Source organism: Indicator indicator, unplaced genomic scaffold (assembly GCF_027791375.1).
Source record: "Indicator indicator isolate 239-I01 unplaced genomic scaffold, UM_Iind_1.1 iindUn_scaffold_98, whole genome shotgun sequence".
Lineage (NCBI taxonomy): Eukaryota > Metazoa > Chordata > Aves > Piciformes > Indicatoridae > Indicator > Indicator indicator.
The window spans coordinates 36,132-56,635 of record NW_026539214.1 but is presented as its reverse complement, the minus strand read 5'-3'; the positions used below and the strand labels follow the sequence as shown (position 1 = coordinate 56,635).

Genomic DNA, 20,504 nt, shown 5'->3' with positions numbered 1-20,504 from the left:
AAGGGGCCCAGAACTGACCCCAGGATTCGAGCTGTGGCCTTAGCAGTGCCCAGAATAGGGGCACAATCCCTGCCCAGCTCCTGCTGCCACACCGTTGCTGATAGCTTGATATAATGAAGCCTGGAGGTGGAAAGCTGCCAGTAGAAGCCTTTAGAAGCCATCTCAGGCAGGACTTCATCTTACCCACCCTGAGAAGCACCTCTGGAGCAGGGGAGAAGCAGCACAGAGGGCTGGGAGCCAGCTGTGCTGTGGAGTTGGCCAGCACTCTGCCCAGCTTGCAGAGCTGCCTGCAGCCCCGGTGTGGATCCTCATCAAGAGACAAGCAGCACAAACACTCAGACAACGACATTCATACATCCTCCACAGCACAATGAGGAACAGTCCCCTGGCTGAGAGGGGAAGGAAAAGGAATCCCTGAGAGTGTTCTGCTCTCAGAGCTCTGTAAAGCTAAGAGGTTCTTCCTTGTAGGCAGCAAAACAAACTCCAAGCCCAATGCTTCCACAGCTTCAGAAGTTCATTTTCTCACCCAAGAAGCACCTTTTACAACCAGCCATAGACTAAATCCCTGCTATTTGCAGCAGCAGACAAGATTCCTTGAGGGAAAGCCTCCCATTCCTCACCTTGCTGCTCCATAAGAAGTTTTACCTTACCCAGGCCATTGGATCTAACCACATCACAGCTAACAGGTCAATACTCCAACAGCTTAGTTTAGGAATTGAGACTGAGGTCAGTTTTAGGCCCCTCACTCCAAGAAGGACATTGAGGGGCTGGAGCAGGTCCAGAGAAGGGCAACAAAGCTGGGGAAGGGTCTGGAGAAGAGGGCTGGGGAGCAGCAGCTGAGGGGAGACCTCATTGCACTCTACAGTTCCCTGAGAGGAGGCTGGAGCCAGGTGGGGTTGGGCTCTTCCCACAAGGAAAAAGCAACAGGACAAGAGGTAATGGCCTGAAATTGTGCCAGGGGAGGGTTAGATTGGAGATGAGGCAAAACTTCTTTGCTGCAAGAGTGGTCAGGGACTGGAAGAGGCTGCCCAGGGAGGTGGTGGAGTCCCCATCCCTGGAGGTGTTGCAGAAAGGTGTGGCCATGGCTCTTGGGGCCAGGGTTTGGTGGCCGTGGTGGTGCTGGGTTAATGGTTGGACTGGATGACCTTAGAGGGCTTTTGCAACCCAAACAGTTCTATGATTCTGTCATTTACCTTAACACTTCAAAGTAGAGCAGGTGCAGTCAGCAGGACACCTGACAACAACAAAGCAGCAGCACAAAGCCTTGCAGCTTGCCCCGAGTGAAGCTGGCAGTCCCACAGGGACACAGGGGAGCTCTACACAAACTCCCTTCCCCAGCCCTGAGAACCCCTCTGCTCAGGGTCCTCAAGCTGGTTTTACTCCTTGGAGGAGCTAAGCCCAGTGACCTGGAGAGCAGCACAGGCTTGGTTTAACCCTGCCCTAGAGCCAGTGGGGTTTTATACAGAACCTGACCCGAACACACCAAGACATTCGGGAGCAGCTCCCTGGGGTCAGCCTGCGCTCACGAACCCTTCAGGGCGGTTTGCTCTCAACTTTCAGACCCAAGGAGCCCTCAGCAGCCGAGTCCAGCCGGGCTGCTGGGAACCACCCACCGCGGGCCAGCCTGCTCTGGGGCTCAGCAGCCAGCCGGGGCAGGGCCAGCTGCTAGCCAGCCTCCTCGAAGCAGGGCAGGAACCAGCAAACTTCAAACCCATTTACTGCAGCGAGCCCGAAGGGATCCCCAGCCTGAGCCTGCCGCTCCCTTCCCGCCCGCTCCCTCCCTCATCCTCGTAGGATTACGACTGAACTTTACCTCGAGTCTTCCCGTATATGCACGAACGGCTGCCCGCACCTCCCCACACCCTGTCACCGATTCCCCCTTAGCTCCCCACAGACGGCCCTGCCACAGGCTGCGGCCAGCGCCTCAGCCCCCTCACCGCTCACCCACCCCTCCCACAGCGACCCCGAGGGACCCAGGGAGTCAGCGCCACCCCCTTCCCCTTGCCCTCCGCCTCCCACAGCTCCTCACCTGGAGCACGGCGGAACACGGCCGGGCCCATAACGGAGCACCGACCGCTCCAGCCCAGGTCCCCGACCCGCGCCGGCGCCGCCACCCGCCACGGGCTCCACGCGCCCTGCACCGCCCCCTCCACCCCTCACGCGCGCCGCCGCTGCCGCGCGCTGTCCATTGTGCTGCGGCGGGGGGCGGGGCGAAGGGCGGCCATGGCCCCGCCCACCCCCGCGCACGTGCGCTTCCCGCCGCCATCTCGCGGCGCGCGGTTGGGCTGCGGCTGCTGAGGGAGGCGAAGGCTGGAGGAGGGGTGGGGAGAGATCCGTGAGAACAGCGAGTCCGACCCTCGGCTGTCTCTGACAGCGCTGGGGCCAAGCCCTGGAGACCCCTGAGAACAGCGAGTCCGACCCTCGGCTGTCTCTGACAGCGCTGGGGCCAAGCCCTGGAGACCCCTGAGAACAGCCAGTCCGACCCTCGGCTGTCTCTGACAGCGCTGGGGCCAAGCCCTGGAGACCCCTGAGAACAGCGAGTCCGACCCTCGGCTGTCTCTGACAGTGCTGGGGCCAAGCCCTGGAGACTCCTGAGAACAGCCAGTCCGACCCTCGGCTGTCTCTGACAGTGCTGGGGCCAAGCCCTGGAGACTCCTGAGAACAGCCAGTCCGACCCTCGGCTGTCTCTGACAGTGCTGGGGCCAAGCCCTGGCCCTCAGCACCACATCTCTGCCCTTTTGGAACACCTCCAGACGTGGTGGTTCAGCCACCTCCCTGGGCAGCCTGGGCCAGGGCTTGAGAACCCTTCCAGGGGAGAAGTTTCTTCTCATGTCCAACCTAAAGCTCCCCTGAGGCAGCTTGAGGCTGCTGCTTCTTGTCCTATTGCTTGTTCCTAGGGAGCAGAGCCCAACCCCCACTTGGCTCCAGCCTCCTCTCAGGGAGCTGTAGAGAGCAATGAGGTCTCCCCAGAGCCTCCTCTTCTCCAGGCTGAACACCCCCAGCTCCCTCAGCCTCTCCCCAGAGCAGAGCTGCTCCAACCCCCTGAGCATTTCCATGGCCTCCTCTGGACCCTCTCCATCAGGTCCATGTCCTTCCTGTGTTGAGGGCTCCAGAGCTGCTCACAGCACTGCAGGTGAGGTCTCAGCAGAGCAAAGTGTCAGAATCACCTCTCTGGATCCCTGGCAGTGCTGCTGTGGATGCAGCCCAGGCTGCCCTTGGCCTTCAGTGCTGCAAGCTCCCCCTGCCTGCTCCTGTCCAGCTTCTCCCCCACCAGCACCCCCAAGTCCTTTTCCCCAGGGCTGTTTCCATCCCCTCCTCCCCCAGTCTGTATTGACAGTGAGGATTGTTCCAGCCCAGGGGCAGGACCTGCCCTTGCTCTTGTGGAACCTCCTGAGCTTCACCTGGGCACCACCTCTCAGCCTGTCCAGGTCCCTCTGGGTGCCATCCTGTCCCTCTGGTGTGTCCACAGCACCACTCAGCTTGGTGCCATCTGCACCCTGCTGCTGGTGCCTCAATCTCACTGTCTGTGTCATTGATGCAAATATTACCCAGCACAGGTCCCAGCACAGACCCCTGAGGGATACCACTGTCACTGTTCTCCATCTGCACTTCAAGCCACTGAGCACCACCCTCTGGATGCAACCATCCAGCCAATTCCTTACCCACTGAACATCCACCCAGCAAATCCACATCTCTCCAATGTGTCCAGCAGGATGCTGTGGGGATTGTCAAAGGCAGTCCAGATAGATCACATCCAGAGGTCATCCCTTAGCCACTGCCACAGTCACTTTGTCATAGAAAGCCACCAGGTTGGTCAGGCAGGACCTGCCCCTGGCAAAGCCTTGCTGGCAGGCCTGAATCCTAATGGTTCTATGTTGTACCTGAAGGAAGCCTGCAGGAAGGCTGCAGAGAGACTGTTTGCAAAGGCCTGCAGGGACAGGCCCAGGGGCAATGGCTTCAAACCAGAGCAGAGCAGATTGAGATTGGATGTGAGGAACAAGTTCTGCACCAGGAGGCTGCTGGAACACAGGAACAGGTTGCCCAGGGAGGTGGTTGAGGTCCTGTCCCTGGAGATATTCAAGGTGAGGCTGGACAGGGCTCTGGGCAACCTGATCTGGTGGAGGATGTCCCTGCTGAGTACAGGGGTTGGACTGGATGAGCACTCCCAGCTCTTGTCCAGAGTCATTCCCCAGCTCTCCTGGAGCCCCTTCAGGTACTGGAACGCTGCTCTAAGGTCTCCCTGCAGCCTTCTCTTCTCCAGGCTGAACAACCCAAACTCCCTCAGCCCATCCTCACAGGAGATGTGCTCCAGCCATCAGATCATCTTCATGGCCCTTCTCTGGACCCTGAAAGTTTGATGTCCTTCTTGTGTTGGGGGCTCCAGAGCTGGCCCCAACCCTGCAGGTGGAGTCTCCCCAGAGCAGAGCAGAGCAGAGCAGAGCAGAGGACAATCCAGGCCATGATGTCTCTTGCTTCTTTCCTGAAGGGCTGGCATTCAGCCCTCTCTTCTTCTCATGGGAGCTGCTTGGAGAGAAGTTCTCACCCCACAGGAGCCCAGCCCAGGAACTCCTGCCAGGCTCTGCAGTTAGAAAGGAGAACATCTGCCAGGAAGGACATCTGCTCTGGAGAGACCATTCAGGCTCCACTTCCCCCATTACTGGGAACTGTTCTGCTGCAAACTCTTCCCCTGAACTGCCTAAGCCTCATCTGTGGGCATAAATTGGAAGAACTCATCAGAAACTCCAGTGAGGTGGTGCAGAAGAAGACCTGTGGAGCTTCTTCATGGCATTGTTCCTCCTACTGCCCTTCTTACAACAGCAGCTGACCTCTGGAGGGGCTGCAGAGGAGGTTTGTGGCCATGATGGACTCAGTGAGGCCAGAAAATTCTGTGGCCAGTGCTGCAGGTTCTGAAGAAGCTGCAGAGGAGGTTTGTAGCCATGCTGGACACAGCGAGGCCAGAAGATTCTGTGGCCACACCTGGAGGTTCTGCAGAAGCTGCAGAGGAGGTTTGTGGCCATGCTGTAGCCACTGAGGTCAGAAGATTCTGTGGCCAGTCCCAGCAGTTCTAGGGCAGACTCAGCCCTGTGCAGGAGGAAGATGATGGTGCAGAGGGCAGGCAGGATCAGGAGGCCAGCCCAGCCCTTTCTGCAGCACCACCCTAAGGTGGCCTCTGCCACACGTGTTCAACAAGCCTCAGGAAGCCAGGGGTGCTGAAACATTAAAAAGCCTCTTGAAAAATTCAGCAGCAAAGTTCAGCTGCTCTGCAGAGCCACATCTCAGGCAGCAGGGAGTCTGTTTCCACTCTCTAGAGCTGGGCTGCAGGCCAGCCTGTGTCACAGAGTGGAGCTGGGAGGAAGAGAAGGCTCTGAAGCCTCCAGTGATGGGAACAGACTTGGAATCATCATAGAATCACAGAATGGATTGGGTTGGAAGGGATCTTCACGACCACCCAGTGCCAACTCCCTGCCATGGGCAGGGACACCTCCCACCAGCCCAGGCTGCTCAAGGCCTCATCCAGCCTGGCCTTCAACACCTCCAGGGAGGGCACAGCCACAGCCTCCCTGGGCAACCTGTGCCAGTGTCTCCCCACTCTCACTGCAAAGAATTTCTTCCTCCTCTCCACTCTCCCTCTCCCCTCTCCCAGCTCAAAGCCATTGTCCCTCAGCCTGGCATTCCCAGCCCTTGTCCAGAGTCCCTCCCCAGCTCTCCTGGAGCCTCTTCACATACTGGAAGGTTGCTCTGAGGTCTCCCTGGAGCCTTCTCCAGGCTGAACAGCCTCAACTCTCCCAGCCTGTCCCCACAGGGGAGCTTCTCCAGCCTCTGATCACCTTTGTGGCCTCCTCTGTACTGGCTGGTCTCCATAGCAGTGTTCAGAACTGGATTTCACCTCTGCTACCTCTACACTTTTAGCCTGCCTTGTTTTACAGAAGCTAAGCAAAAACTGGGTATGAAGTTTAGAGAGACTGAAGAGAGACCAGAGCAGGCTGCAGAGCTGCTGAGGGGCCTGGAGCAGCTCTGTGAGCAGCAAAGGCTGAGAGCCCTGGGGCTGAGAGCCTGCAGAAGAGCAGCCCCAGAGGGCAGCTGAGCAATGCTCAGCAAGAGCTAAAGGAGCTGTGGGTAGGGGGCAAGAGGCTGGGGCCAGACTCTGCTCAGTGGTGCCCAGGGCCAGCACAAGGGGCAAGGGGCACAAAGTGGCAGGCAGGAGGTTGGATGTGAGCAGGAGGAGAAAGTTGTTTGGTGTGAGGGTGCTGGAGGGCTGGAGCAGGCTGGCCAGAGAGGTTGTGGAGTGTCCTTGTGTGGAGAGCTTCCAACCCCCCCTGGGCATTGTGCTCCTGGGCATTGTGCTGTGGGTGCCCTGCTGGGGCAGGGCTTGGGCTGGGTGAGCTCCAGAGGTCCCTTCCAAGCCCACCCTGCTGGAATTCTGTAAGATTCAACAAAAAATTAAATTTTTCTCCCAGGAAAGAGGGATCAGGAGCACTTCCTCCCACGCCTTTTGCCAGATCCTTTTGTGCCAGAAGCTTGCACACCAGGGTGGGTCCCTGGGGCTTTGTCTTCCCTGTGCTGCTCCGAGAAGCTGATCCTCTCTGCTGATCCTGGTGCAAAAGTGAGCTGAAGTGTGCTGCCCAAGGTCACCCAGTGAGGAGGCAGAGATCAGTGGCAGGGATGAAACTGGAGCTGTAATGAGCTGGGGTCCAGCACATTTAGAGCAGGTTGGGTTACCTCAGCTATCGGGCTGCAGATAAACACACTGCTAATGGCTCTCTGCTACATTCACCTTTAGAGATAAAGCCTTGGTGGCTACCTGCCCAACCTTTCTGCTGCACAACGGTGACCAGGAGGAGGTCCTCAGGGGTCTGTCCTGGGCCCAGTGCTGCTTATCATCTTCGTCAGCAATGTGGGCAGCAGCATTGAGGCTCCCTCAGCAAGTTTGCTGGTGACACCAAGCTGGGTGGTGTGCTGGACCCACTGGAGGCAAGGGATCCATCCAGAGGGATCTTGAGAGGCTGGAGAAGTTAGTGCCAACTGCAGGAGATTCAGCAAGTCCCAGTGCAAGGTCCTGCAGCTGGGTCAGGCCAACCCCAGGCACAAATCCAGGCTGGGTGCAGAGTAGGTTGAGAGCAGCCCTGAAGAAAGAGCCTTGGGGGTGCTGGGTGCTGAGCAGCTCCCCAGGAGCCAGCAGTGCCCTCCTGCAGCCCAGCAGGCAGCTGTGTGCTGGGCTGCAGCCAGAGGAGTGTGGGCAGAGGGCAGGAGAGGGGATTCTGCCCCTGGGCTCTGCTCTGCTCACACCTCACCTCCAATCCTTCCTCCAGCTCTGCTGTCCCCAGCAGGACAAGGACTCAGAGCTGTGGAGTGAGGCCAGAGGAGGCCACAAAGATGCTGCAAGGGCTGGAGCAGCTCTGCTGTGAGCACAGGCTGAGGGAGCTGGGGGTGTGCAGCCTGCAGAGGAGAAGGCTCCAGGGGCACCTCAGAGCTGCCTGCCAGGACCTGAAGGGATCCTGCAGGAAGGCTGCAGAGAGACTTTTGCTGAGGGGGTCTGGAGCCAGGCCAAGGGGGAATGGTTTGGAGCTGAGGCAGAGCAGGGTTAGAGTGGAGCTGAGGAAGAAGTTGTTGAGTGTGAGGGTGGTGAGAGTCTGGCACAGGCTGCCCAGGGAGGCTGTGGCTGCCTCCTGCCTGGGGGTGTTCAGGGCCAGGCTGGATGTGGCTCTGAGTAACCTGCTGTAGTGTGAGGTGTCCCTGCCCATGGCAGGGGGTTGAAACTGGATGATCCTTGGGGTCTCTTCCAACCCTGACAATTCTATGATTCTGTGAAGCCCTTGTCTAACTTTCATCACGGGCAGATGGAGACTGGAGCTGAGGAAGAAATTCTTGAGTGTGAGGGAGGTGAGAGCCTGGCACAGGCTGCCCAGGGAGGCTGTGGCTGCCTCCTGCCTGGAGGTGTTGAAGGCCAGGCTGGATGAGGCCTTGGGCAGCCTGGGCTGGTGGGAGGTGTCCCTGCCCATGGCAGGGGCTTTGCAGTAGATGCTCTCTGAGGTCCTTTACACCCTGAGCCATTCTGACTTTGTGATTCCTTGTGAGTGCTACAAGGATTCACCTTTCCTTCCCAAAGCAGCTCCTTATTTACACTCTGAGCCACATGCTCCAGAGATTTCCTCCCCCCTAGGCTAGGAACTGAAGTTTCACCAACATTTCAGGCTGGTTAGTGATGCAGCTGGGAAGTTCCCCCACACTTAACTGCTTTGTATCTTCAAGTATAGTTGATACTGATGGAGGTCAGGATTTTTCCTAAGCCTTTAGTTTAGGCTATAAAGGATCCTCAGTCTTTGAACACCACCACCCCCACCACCCAAAAGGAGATTTGAATCATTCTGGGTAACACCAGGCATGGACCCCATTTTCCTGCCACTTCTCCCTGCATCTGGCTACCAGCTGCCAAAGGAAGAGGGAGGAAAAAGGGAACCAAGGGAGGTTTAGGTTGGACATGAGAGGAAACTTTTTCACTGGAAGGGTTCTCAAGCCCTGGTCCATGCTGTGCATGGAGGTGGCTGAATCCCCATCCCTGGAGGTGTTTCCAAGAGGCAGAGCTGTGGTGCTGAGGGCCATGGCTGAGCCCCAGCCTGGGCAGAGTTGGGCTGGAGGAGCTGAAAGGGCTTTGCCAGCCAAAACATTCTGTGATTCTTTGATTTCTATGAATCTATGGTTCCCTGATCTCCTGATTCTGTGATTTCTATGATTCCATGGTTCCCTGATTCCATGTTTCTGTAATTTTATGATTCTCTGGTTTCTGTGATTCTGTTATGCTATTAGTTCAATGATTCCATTATTCCATGATTTCTATGATTCTGTGATCCCATGATTATATGATTCTTAGGACTCTATTCATGATTCTATGATTTTTATGGTTCTATGATTTCATGATTCTATTATTTCTATGATTCCATGTCTGATTCTATAATTCTATGATTCTGTGATTCCATTATTCCATTATTCTATGATTCTATGGTTCCATGATTCTATTTCTCTGATTCTATGATTCTATGATTCCATGATTCTGTGATTCCATGATTCTGTGATCCCATAATTCCATGACCCTATGATTTCTATGATTCCATGATTTCTATGATCCCACGATTCCGTGATTCTGTAATTCTAGGTTTCTATTATTTATATGATTATGTGAATCCATAATTTGGTGATTTCTATGATTCCATGATCCTATGATTCCACGATCCTATGATTTCTGTGATTCCATGATTGTGTGATCCCATGATTCTATGATTTCTGTGATTCCATGATCCTATGATTTCTGTGATTCCATGATTGTGTGATCCCATGATTCTGTGATTTCTGTGATTCCATGATTCTATGATTTCATGATCCTATGATTTCTATGATCCCATGATTTCATGATTCTGTAATTCTAGGTTTCTATTATTTCTATGATTCCATGATCCTATGATTTCTATTATCCCATAATTTCATGATTCTATAACTCTGTGTTTCTATGATTTATATGATTCCATGGTTCCATGATCCTATGATTTCTATGGTCTCATAATTTCATGATTCTATAATTCTATGTTTCTACAATTCCATGATTCCATGATCCTATGATTTCTATGATCCCATAATTTCATGATTCTATAATTCTATGTTTCTATGATTTCCATGATCCCATGATTGTATAATTCTATGTTTCTATTATTTCTATGACTCTGTGATTCCATAATTCTCGGATTTCTGTGATGATTCCCTGCCTCCATGACCCAGGGAGGATCTTCACCTCAGAGACCACAACGACTGCACTCACATAACCCAGAGAGCCAACAGCCTTGTGAGCAGTGTTTCCATTTTATTTGCCAGAGCCTGTGCTCCTCTTGGCTCTCCAGCCCACACCTGGCTCTCCACTTCCACTCTTGCATCACACAGATCCAGTTTCTGAGTGCCACCAGGGGCCCTCCCTGAAATATGGTCACTATGTCCCCTCCTGCCTTCCAGGGAGTGCAGGGTGGCACCAGTGGCATGCAGCTGGCTATCTCCACGCTCTCTGTGGCCAGCTCTCTGAGGTGGTGCTCTTCATTTCAAGCATTGCAGCTGGGATAAGCTAGACCAGAAAGAAGAGAAGGAGAAGAATCTCTCCCAAGACAGCTAGGACACTACAGCTGAAGCTGCTTTCATTTTACAGCCACTAAAGACGCTTTGTTTTTTCAGATGAAACCCCAAAAAGGAGTCTGCTGGAGACCCCTGAGTCCCTTGGGTACCTTCACGCTCCTCTTACTAGCCAGGATGCAAGCTCTAAAAGGCTGCCAGTGAAATCCAGGCTCTTGGAGCCTCTTGAGAAGGTTTTTGTTTGTTATCCTATAAAGCTGCAGAACCGTGAGCAAATAGCCTTGGATGATAGCTCGGAGGTAGACACGCAGGGGGAGGCTGCTGGCAAAGCCTTGGGTGCTTAGGAGGACTTAATCTCGTATCAGAAAGCTGCTTTCTCAGCCTGGTTTGCCTGGAAGGTGAAGCACTCAAGGTGTGTCCTTCCCTCCTCCCGGCGCAGCAGCAGCTGGGTCGCAGCCCAAGCCGTGGGAGGTTCCCGGAGGCAACTGCGGCAGGTCCTGGGCTGGGCTGGGCGGCTGCGGTGCATCGCTCCTGGCCTGGCCAGCAGGAGGGGGCCACGTTGTCTTCTGATGGAGGTGGCTGAAAAGGGAGACAGAGGCTTTAGGCAGAGGACCCCCCCGAAGACAACATTGGCTGTTTAGGAAAGAAAAGAACTTGCCTGGCTAGTGCAAAGTTCTGCTGGCCACCTGCTTTGTCTGAAAATGATTTCCCTAACCTGGAAATGGCCCCTGGCAGCCCAGAGCCAGCTGTGTGCTGAGCTGCATCCAGAGCAGGAGAGCAGCAGCACAGGGAGGGGATTCTGCCCCTCTGCTCTGCTCTGCTCAGACCCCACCTGCAGCACTGCCTCCAGCTCTGGGGCCCCCAGCACAGGAAGGACCTGGAGCTGCTGGAGAGGGACAGAGAAGGCCACCAAGATGATCAGAGGCTGGAGAAGCTCCCCTGTGGGGACAGGCTGGGAGAGTTGGGGCTGTGCAGCCTGGAGAAGAGAAGGCTGCAGGGAGACCTCAGAGCAGCCTTGCAGTAGCTGAAGGGGCTCCAGGAGAGCTGGGGAGGGACTTTGGACAAGGGCTGGGAGTGCCAGGATGAGGGACAATGGCTTTGAGCTGGGAGAGGGGAGAGGGAGAGTGGAGAGGAGGAAGAAATTCTTTGCAGTGAGGGTGGTGAGACACTGGCACAGGTTGCCCAGGGAGGCTGTGGCTGCCTCCTGCCTGGAGGTGTTGAAGGCCAGGCTGGGTGAGGCCTTGAGCAGCCTGTGCTGGTGGGAGGTGTCCCTGCCCATGGCAGGGGGTTGGAGCTGGATGGTCTTTGATGTCCCTTCCAGCCCAACCCATTCTATCAATCCATGAATGGTTCTTTTTCCCTTAGTCAGGACTCACAGTGCTCTATAAAGATCCCAGCTGGATGATCCATGGAACCATAAATTCCCAGCTGGCCAGAGAGAAAAAGAACATGTAAGGGAACAAAAGAGATACCCAGGAATGTCCTTTCCTGGGCATGCTGGCTAGGCAGGGATGGATTGCCTTGACCTGGCCTTTCCTTGAGGATGTGGCTCAAAGTTGCCAAGCAAAAAGCCAAGCAACCAACCAGGGCTTTTTGTTTTAGTGTCACAGTTAGAGCCCAGGGAGGGTTTGACACCTACTCCTTGGAATCTGGGATCCCTTCAGCAGGCAGGCACTGGTCCCTGTCACACGGTGAAGCTGCAAAAGGAAGCAGACAGCCAGGTGTGAATGGAGGGTTTGGACCATGGCAGGAGCAAGCAGAGCTGCTATATGGTGCTAAGGCACAGGGAGAGGAAGCAGGAACCCTGAAGATGCTGACACCCTCCTGGAATTGTCCTGGGCTTTGAGACAAAGTCACTGCTGGGCTTTGGCCACGTTTGGTTGGGGAATAGAAGCAAAGGGTAAAGGTTGGGCACCTATGAGGGGCTGTCTGCTCACCTGCCTGGGGCATGGAGGAGACCAGAAGTCTCCTTCTGCATGGCAGGAGGCAGGGGGGGTCAGATAATGCTTATGGCTGATGGACCAAGCTCAGAGCCCCAGTCTGGGACATGGAGCTAGATGACAGCCAGGTGAGGGAAGGGAGTCTGGGCTGGTTTGTTCACCAAGGAAAGAGGAGATGACTCTTCCCCTCTGCTCAGCATAGCTGTAGGCACACCTGAATGGCATAAGGAAGGTTCGGCTCCTGGATTGTGTAAGGAAGGTTTGGATCTCTGTTTCAAAGCTGTTGAGAAACTGGCCAGGCTCCTGCAAAGGCAACCTTGAGGGCTTATAACCTGCAGGCAGAGGCTGGGGAGGGCTGTAAGGGAGCTGAGCTTGTTTAGCCTGGCAAAGAGAAGGCTGAGAGGTGACCTCACAGCACCCACTCCTGCTTTCCAGGGCCAGAAGGATGGTGGAGCCAAGCTCTTCCTGGCAGCAGCAGACAACATAACCTGGGGCACTGGCCAGGCATGGGACCTGAGGGAGTTCAGGCTAGATGCTGGGAAAAGCTTTTTCACATAAAGCAGCACAGGAGCAGCTCATGCAGAGAGGCTGTGGGCTGCCATCCCTGGGGGCTGAGAGCCCAGCTGGCTGAACCCACTGCTGATTCCATCTGGAGTAGAGTCCTGCCTGGAGCGGAGGGTTTGACTCCTCATCTCCAGCAGCCCCTTTGGAGCAGCATTTCTCTGGCTCTGCGAAGCCATCCTGCTGCCTGGAAGGGTTTGGGGGTTGTTAATCCCGGATGAATGCCTTCCCTCTGGCCCTGGGCACAAGTCACCCCCTGGGACTCCTTCAGACTCAGAGCTGAGTCACATGGAGACACGGAGGGCAAATCCATCTTGGAATCAGGGACCATGCATGGGAGGCTTAACTGCTATGGAAAAAGGATGGAAGGTGGTGGGAAGTGCAAATAAGAGTGACAGACATGCTGAAGGCTTGCTGGGGTGCAGGTTTCTCCAGTTCCTTCAGTGCTTACCATCCTTGCTGGAGAGGATTGGTGCTAGCAGCTCTTTAGCTTCTGAGAGCAAAAGGTCAACAAGATCTGAAGATGGAAGAGATGTGTCTGAGACTGCCTCTGTTTTATCCTCTTCTGTGTCACTGCTGGCTCTTACAAATATGGAAAGTGCCATCAATACTTCCATCATGGACTGGTCACTGTAAATCCTGGCCAGCCTCTCAGGAAGGACATTCTAGGTCACTTCAGGGCTCTTGGGGGGTTGATCTCTGTCACTCAGCAGCACAGCTTCACACCTTGTGTTGGGTTGGAAGGGACCCTCCAAGGGCATCTTGTCCAACCCCCCTGCAGGCAGCAGGGACACCTCCAACCAGAGCAGGCTGGACAGGGACATAGCAAAGCTGACCTTGAATGTCTCCAGGGATGGAGCTTCAACCACCTCCCAGGGCAGCCTGTCCCAGTGTCTCCTCACCCTCACTGTGCAGAACTCCGTCCTGATGTCCAACCTAAACCTCCCCTGCTCCAGTTTCAAACCATTGCCCCTGTTCCTATCCCCACAGCTCCTTCTGAACAGCCCCTCCCCAGCCTTCCTGTAGGTCCCCTTCAGGTACAGGGAGGTTGCTCTAAGGTCTCCCTGGAGCCTTCTCTTCCCCAGGCTGAACAGCCCCAACTCTTTCATCCTGTCTTCACAGTAGAGATGCTCCAGCCCTCTGATCAGCAGGAGGCTCTGGTGAGGGCTTTGGAGGGCATGGTGCACAAGGAGCACCTGAGGGAACTGGGGCTATTTAATCTAGAGAAGAGAAGGCTGAGGGGAGACCTCCTTGCTTGGAGTGACGCTGGTGTTGGTCTCTTCTCCCACGTAACCACCATTAAGACAAGAGGCAATGGCCTGAAATTGTACCAGGGGAGGTTAGGTTGGAGAGGAGGAAAAATGTCTTTGCTGCAAGAGTGGTCAGGGACTGGAAGAGGCTGCCCAGGGAGGTGGTGGAGTCCCCATCCCTGGAGGTGTTGCAGAACGGTGTGGCCATGGGGCCATGGTTTGGTGGCCAAGGTGGTGTTGGGTTGCTGGTTGGACTGGATGATCCCAGAGGGCTTTTCCAACCTTAATGACTCTGTTGTTGTCTTACAGAGAGCTCAAAAGATTTGGCTTCTATTCTCAAAGGCATTTTTTTATGATTTTTTATGTCTCCAAACCATTTTTCCTTCACTAGGTGATCAGTAACAGCCCTGGAAACTTCAAAATCCTTTTCAGTCATTCTTAAAACCTTACTTTTTGGAAGGGGTTGGGAAGGCTCTGGGGAGATCTAATAACAACCTTCCAGTATGTGAGGGGGGCTACAAGGAGGATGGGGAGAGACTGCAGGGGTAGAAGCAGGAGCAATGGTTTGAAATTACAGCAGAGCAGATTGAGATTGGATGTGAGGAACAAGTTCTGCACCAGGAGGCTGCTGGAACACTGCAGCAGGTTGCCCAGGGAGGTGGTTGAGGCTCCATCCCTGGAGATATCCAAGGTGAGGCTGGACAGGGCTCTGGGCAACCTGATCTAGTGGAGGATGTCCCTGCTGAGTGCAGAGGACTGGATGAGCTTTGGAGGTGCTTCCAACCCAGAGCATTCTGTGAGTCTGTGGTTGGCAGTGAGCTCTTGCAATGATGCAATCAGTTCAAAACACAGAGAAAGTTGTGCTGCAGTTTTTTCCCCAGGTGGCAGGAGCTAAGTTCACCTGGAAGGGGGAGTCCCAAAGCCTGGACTCTATTTCTGCAACCTTTTTTGCAGCTGAGAGCTGTGCCAGGTCTTTGCTTACACTCTAGCAGTTCCTGGGGTCCCCAGTAAAAGAGGACACAGCTCTAAAGCCAAAACCTGGCTCCTGCTGGGAAAAGAAGGTGGCTGAGAACTCTGCAACAACCTCCTTAGGGGCTCTGCTCACAAGAGCAACTTAACCAGAGGAGTGCTGCACCTACTCACTCCCCTAAAAAGCCTAAAATGAGGCCAACCCTCAGTCCTCCTTCCAAGCACCAATCTACCAGCAGCCTCCAGAGCATCTTTCCCACAGTGCCAACACATCCAGGAACCCTGGGCAAGCTGTGTGTGAATCACCTTCCCCTGAGAAAGGGCACAGAAGGACATTTCATCTTCCTCTGGAAGATTCCCAGAAGCCATCTCCTACCTTTTCTCCTCTGGCAGGTGACTGGATGTGCTCAGGACCTTGTGGACATTCTGCCAGCCAAAGAACAAAAACAAAACAAAAAAGGAAGGAATAAAAAGAAAAAAAAAAAAAAAAAGGGAAAAGAAAGAGAAATATATAAAAAAAAGAGGTTTCAAAAAGAGGTTTCAGCCTCATAGGAAGGAATGATTCCTGAGAACAACCCCCCTGGGTTTTCCCTGGTGATCAGATTTAATACGACAGTAATCAGCTTCTGCTTATTCATTGCCCTTGAAGCCAATGTCTCAAGGCCCTTTGCAGCTCAGGCAGCACTCACAGCCTATGCAAATATGCAGACAGAGCTACAGGAGGCATTTCCAACCCAGCTCTCAAGCCCAGGAAGTGCAACATCAAATGGACTCCTCCAGACAATGACTGTGTGTCAGTGGCCGTGGGCAGGAGCAGCCCCGGGCTGCATGTGTGGGCTCTTGTTGGCTGGCATGGCTGGGGACTGCTCAAATCACCACTCAGGGCTCTAGGAAAATGGGAAGGGGTTTTGTTCCACTGCTCAAAATCCTGAGCTGTCTGACCCTGGGGCCAAGTCAAATCCACTTCCAGAGTCCTGCCTCGCACCACGCAGGCAGCAGAACACAGTGCTGCAGGTCTGGAGGTGATTTCATTCCTCCTCTGAAGGACACAGCATCCATGCTTCCCTGTGCTCCTCTGGGGCCTGCTGAGCTCCTGGGGCAGGCTGCCAGTAGCTGTAGCAGATATTAGCAGCTGGAACCGTTGGAGTGGGGACAGAGGAGGACACAAAGGAGATCAGAGGCTGGAGAAGCTCCCCTGTGGGGACAGGCTGGGAGAGTTGGGGCTGTTCAGCCTGGAGAAGAGAAGGCTGCAGGGAGACCTCAGAGCAACCTTCCAGTAGCTGAAGGGGCTCCAGGAGAGCTGGGGAGGGACTTTGGACAAGGGCTGGGAGTGGCAGGATGAGGGACAATGGCTTTGAGCTGGGAGAGGGAAGAGTGAGAGTGGAGAGGAGGAAGAAATTGTTTGGAGTGTGGGAGGGGAGACACTGGCACAGGTTGCCCAGGGAGGCTGTGGCTGTGCCCTCCCTGGAGGTGTTGAAGGCCAGGCTGGATGAGGCCTTGAGCAGCCTGTGCTGGTGGGAGGTGTCCCTGACCATGGCAGGGGGTTGGAACTGGATGATCTTTAAGGTCCCTTCCAACCCAACCCAGTCTGTGATTCTATGATATGCTGGACCTGGTGCTTCCCATGCTGGCCACTTCCCTCATCAGAGGACCTTGTAGTGCTGCTACAGCTGCAGGGGAACAAGACTCAGTTCAAAGGCAAAACCAATTCTGTGTGAGAGTCTGCAGGAAATCCAGGGGGGAAAAACCACTCTGCAAGTTCATGTTTGTTGTGTAGAGAAGCAACCATCAGGTATACAAAGGGAAGCTTGAGAGGCAGCATTTCAACCAGCATCCCAGAATCCCAGAGCTGGATTAGCTTTGAGGTCCTTTCCAACCCAACTCATTCTGTGATGCTGTCAGTGGCCTGGACAGGGCTGTAGAGGGATTTTATCCCAAGCTTTGCAGGGTGAGACCATCACTGGCCCCTGTGCAGTCTGAAAAGGCACAGAGTGGTTTGTTTACTCCCAGCAGGGAGGGGAAGGAGGGTCTGAGAGGAAGGCAGCAACAAGTGTCAGGGACAAACACTGCTTACAGCAACCTCAAATGCTGCTTCCAGCCTGAAACTCTGAACCATAAGATCTGAAGTCTAGGGATGGTCAGAGCTGTCCTCAAATCACAGAATCCCCAAATCCCAGCAGGGTGGGGGCTGGAAGGGACCTCTGGAGCTCCCCCAGCCCAAGCCCCTGCTCCAGCAGGGCACCCACAGCACAATGCCCAGGAGCACAATGCCCAGGGGGGGTTGGAAGCTCTCCACACAAGGACACTCCACAACCTCTCTGGCCAGCCTGCTCCAGCCCTCCAGCACTCTCACACCAAACAACTTTCTCCTCCTGCTCACATCCAACCTCCTGCCTGCCACTTTGTGCCCCTTGCCCCTTGTGCTGGCCCTGGGCACCACTGAGCAGAGTCTGGTCCCAGATACCCCTCTCCAAGAGAGTTCCTGGAGAAGCCTCAATCAGAGCAGGTTGGGGTGACCCATGGGACAGCAGAGCCTGCCCCACACAGCTGAGAGGTTGGTGAGCACCGAGGAGCTCATTCCCCAGCTTCTCCTAACCAGCAGCCAGTGCCTGTTGAGGATGGAACAGAATAGCCCCCAGCCTCCTCTCACTCCTGGTGGGTGAGTGTTCACCTGCACGAAGAGGAGCAGCTTCCTGTTGCAGATCTCCAGGCGCTTCCGCGACACCTCGGACTTCCGCAGCTGCCCGTCGGCCAGGGACAGCTGTCTCCTGAGCTCCAGGATGTCCTCCTGGGGCAGGGGGAAGGGAGAAAGGTGAGCAGCACCCTCAGCCTTGGTCTTTTGGTGTCGTGGTAGGGCCAAACAGGCCTGGCACAAAACCCAGACAGGCCCTAAGGTGTCTGGATGTGGTTTGCCTCTCCCCCCCTCCTTCCTGCAGAAAATCAGAGCAGTGCGGGAGGAGGAACAAAGGAGGCAGGACCATGCATGTGGAATCATGGAATCAGTCAGGGTTGGAAGGGACTACAAGGATCATCCAGTTCCAACCCCTCTGCCATGGGCAGGGACACCTCACACTGGATCAGGCTGGCCAGAGCCTTATCCAGCCTGGCCTTAAACACCTCCAGGGATGGGGCCTCAACCACCTCCCTGGACAACCCATTCCAGGCTCTCATCACTCTCATGGAGAAGAACTTCTTCCTCATGTCCAGTCTGAATCTCCCCACTTCCAGCTTTGTTCCATTCCCCTCAGTCCTGTCACTCCCTGAGATCCTCAAAAGTCCCTCCCCAGCTTTCTTGTAGCCCCCTGCAGATACTGGAAGGCCACAAGAAGGTCTCCTCAGAGCCTTCTCCTCTCCAGACTGCACAACCCCAACTCTCTCAGTCTGACCTCAGAGCAGAGCAGCTCCAGCCCTCTGCTCATCCTCGTGGTCCTTCTCTGGACACCTTCCAGCATGTCCATCTCCCTCTTGTCACAGGGGCTGCAGAACTGGACGCAGTACTCTTGTCTGGTAAGCAGTGTTGTTTAGCAGGGAAGAGCAGGTGTGCTGGCCCCTGCTCCCCCAGAAGCAAGGCCTTTGGTTTGCCTTTTATGGCCACAGCCTGGCAGAACAATTTTTTCTTGGGTGACTATGGGCTGGCTTCAGTTGCCCCTATTGGCCCAAATGGATCTCGGGCAAGATATCACAGTCTCACAGTCTCACAGGATACCAGAGGTTGGAAGGGACCTCAAGAGATCATCAGGTCCAACCCCCCTGCCAGAGCAGGATCACTTAGGGTAGTCTGCACACAGTCCAAACACAGAACCACAGAGTGGTAGGGGTTGGAAGGGACCTCTGGAGAGCATCCAGTCCAACCCCCCTGCCAGAGCAGGGGCACCCAGGGCAGGGCACCCAGGAACACATCCAGGTGGGTTTGGAAGGTCTCCAGAGAAGGAGACTCCACAACCCCCCTGGGCAGCCTGTTCCAGTGTTCTGTCACCCTCACTGTAAAGAAGTTTCTCTTCCTGTTGAGCTGAAACCTTCTATGTTCCAGTTTGAACCCAATACATATGTGCAGGCTGACTCGTAGTCACCTTCGCCTTGCCCTTCAACCCTGCTCAAGCCGTGCTTGCATCACCTTGTTGGAACCACCTTGCATGAAGCTGCCCTGAGTGCCTGGTCCAGAGCCTGGGATGAAGCCATGAGCCTATACACAGCAAGCTGGAGAAGCCCTGAGCCTAGAAGCCGGAGCCAGGCTTTCCCCTTGCTGCTGGAATCATGCTGTGCCTCAGTTTACCCAGGACAAGCAAGTGCCCGTGGCCAGAGGCATCGATAACCACCCGCCGGCTGCTGAGGCCAGCCCAGCCCTGCCACAGCGAGGCACTGCCCTTGTAACAGTGTGAGAGCTGAAACCCCCTCCCACACCAACAAGCTTCACACACCAACCTCTTCATCAGTGACACTGCTGAGGGGACAGAGTCTGCTCAGCAAGTTTCTGATGACACCAGGCTGGGAGGCTGGGCTGGTACAGCTGAAGGCTGTGCAGCCATCCAGTGTGACCTGGACAGACTGAGAGCTGGGCACAGAGGAACCAAATGAGGTTCAACAAGGACGAGTGCAGAGTCCTGCAGCTGGGGAGGAAGAATAAACTGCACCAGTACAGGTTGGGATGGGATCTGCTGGAGAGCAGCCCTGTGGAGAGGGACCTGGGAGTGCTGGTGGATAACAAGTTATCCATGAGACAGCAGTGTGCCCTGGTGGCCAAGAAGGCCAATGGGATCCTGGAGTGTATTAAGAAGAGTGTGGCCAGCAGAGCCAGGGAGGTTCTCCTCCCTCTCTACTCTGCCCTGGTGAGACCTCATCTCGAGTACTGCCTTCAGTTTTGGGCTCCCCAGTTCAGGAGGGACAGGGACCTGCTGGAGAGGGTCCAGCAGAGGGCTATGAGGATGGTTAGGGGACTGGAGCATGTGCCTTATGGGGAGAGGCTGAGGGACCTGGGGCTGCTTAATCTGGAAAAGAGAAGACTGAGAGGGAATTTAATAAACATTTATAAATATCTGAGGGCTGGGGGTCAGGAGGGAGGGGACAGGCTCTTCTCATTTGCTCCCTGTGATAGGACAAGGAGCAATGGATGTAAGCTGCAGCACAGGAGGTTCCACCTCAACACAAGGAGGAACTTCTGTACTGTAGGGGTCACAGAGTACTGGAACAGGCTGCCCAGAGGGGTTGTGGAGTCTCTTTCTCTGGAGACTTTCAAGGCCCATCTGGATGTGTTCCTCTGTGACCTGTGCTAGATTGTCCTGCTCTGGCAGGGGGTTTGGACTCAATGATCTCCTTGGGTCCCTTCCAACCCCTAACATCCTGTGATCCTGTAATGACCAGGCTAGCTCAGTCTGGAAGCAAATGAAGCTGTGTTTTACAGGCAAAACTACAATTTATGATGAAATGCAATGAATCTGTACAAACAGACACTATTCACAACACTGACAAATAGGTACAGTCAACAGAAAACCACAACCAAGCCCCCTGGCTTCCCCCTCCCCTCAAGGGGCTGTGCTTCTTCCCCAAGGGGCCTCCCCCCCCAGCCAGAAGGACTCTCCCCAGACCCCCCTGGCAAAAGGCAGAGAGTCAAGAAGCAGAGAGGCTGTTAGACTGAGCTTGTCAAAGTCAGTATGCAGGGGTATTATCTCCAGCCAGGAGA

The 20,504-nt window shown here is 54.9% G+C and overlaps 1 protein-coding gene across 1 annotated transcript in view; it reads right to left on the bottom strand.

The window, feature by feature from the left end:
• Nucleotides 1–2,156: 2,156 nt before the first annotated feature.
• LOC128980276 (syntaxin-binding protein 4-like) overlaps nt 2,157–20,504 on the bottom strand; it is a gene marked incomplete at its 5' end in the record, with an annotated part of 46,266 nt that continues 27,918 nt past the window's right edge. Inside the window, 6 exons of the mRNA XM_054398731.1 lie at nt 2,157–2,440; nt 10,571–10,686; nt 11,747–11,804; nt 13,060–13,190; nt 15,204–15,253; nt 17,499–17,615. Of these exons, the coding sequence (XP_054254706.1) occupies nt 2,157–2,440; nt 10,571–10,686; nt 11,747–11,804; nt 13,060–13,190; nt 15,204–15,253; nt 17,499–17,615 (756 nt within the window). The remainder of the gene's footprint in view (nt 2,441–10,570; nt 10,687–11,746; nt 11,805–13,059; nt 13,191–15,203; nt 15,254–17,498; nt 17,616–20,504) is intronic.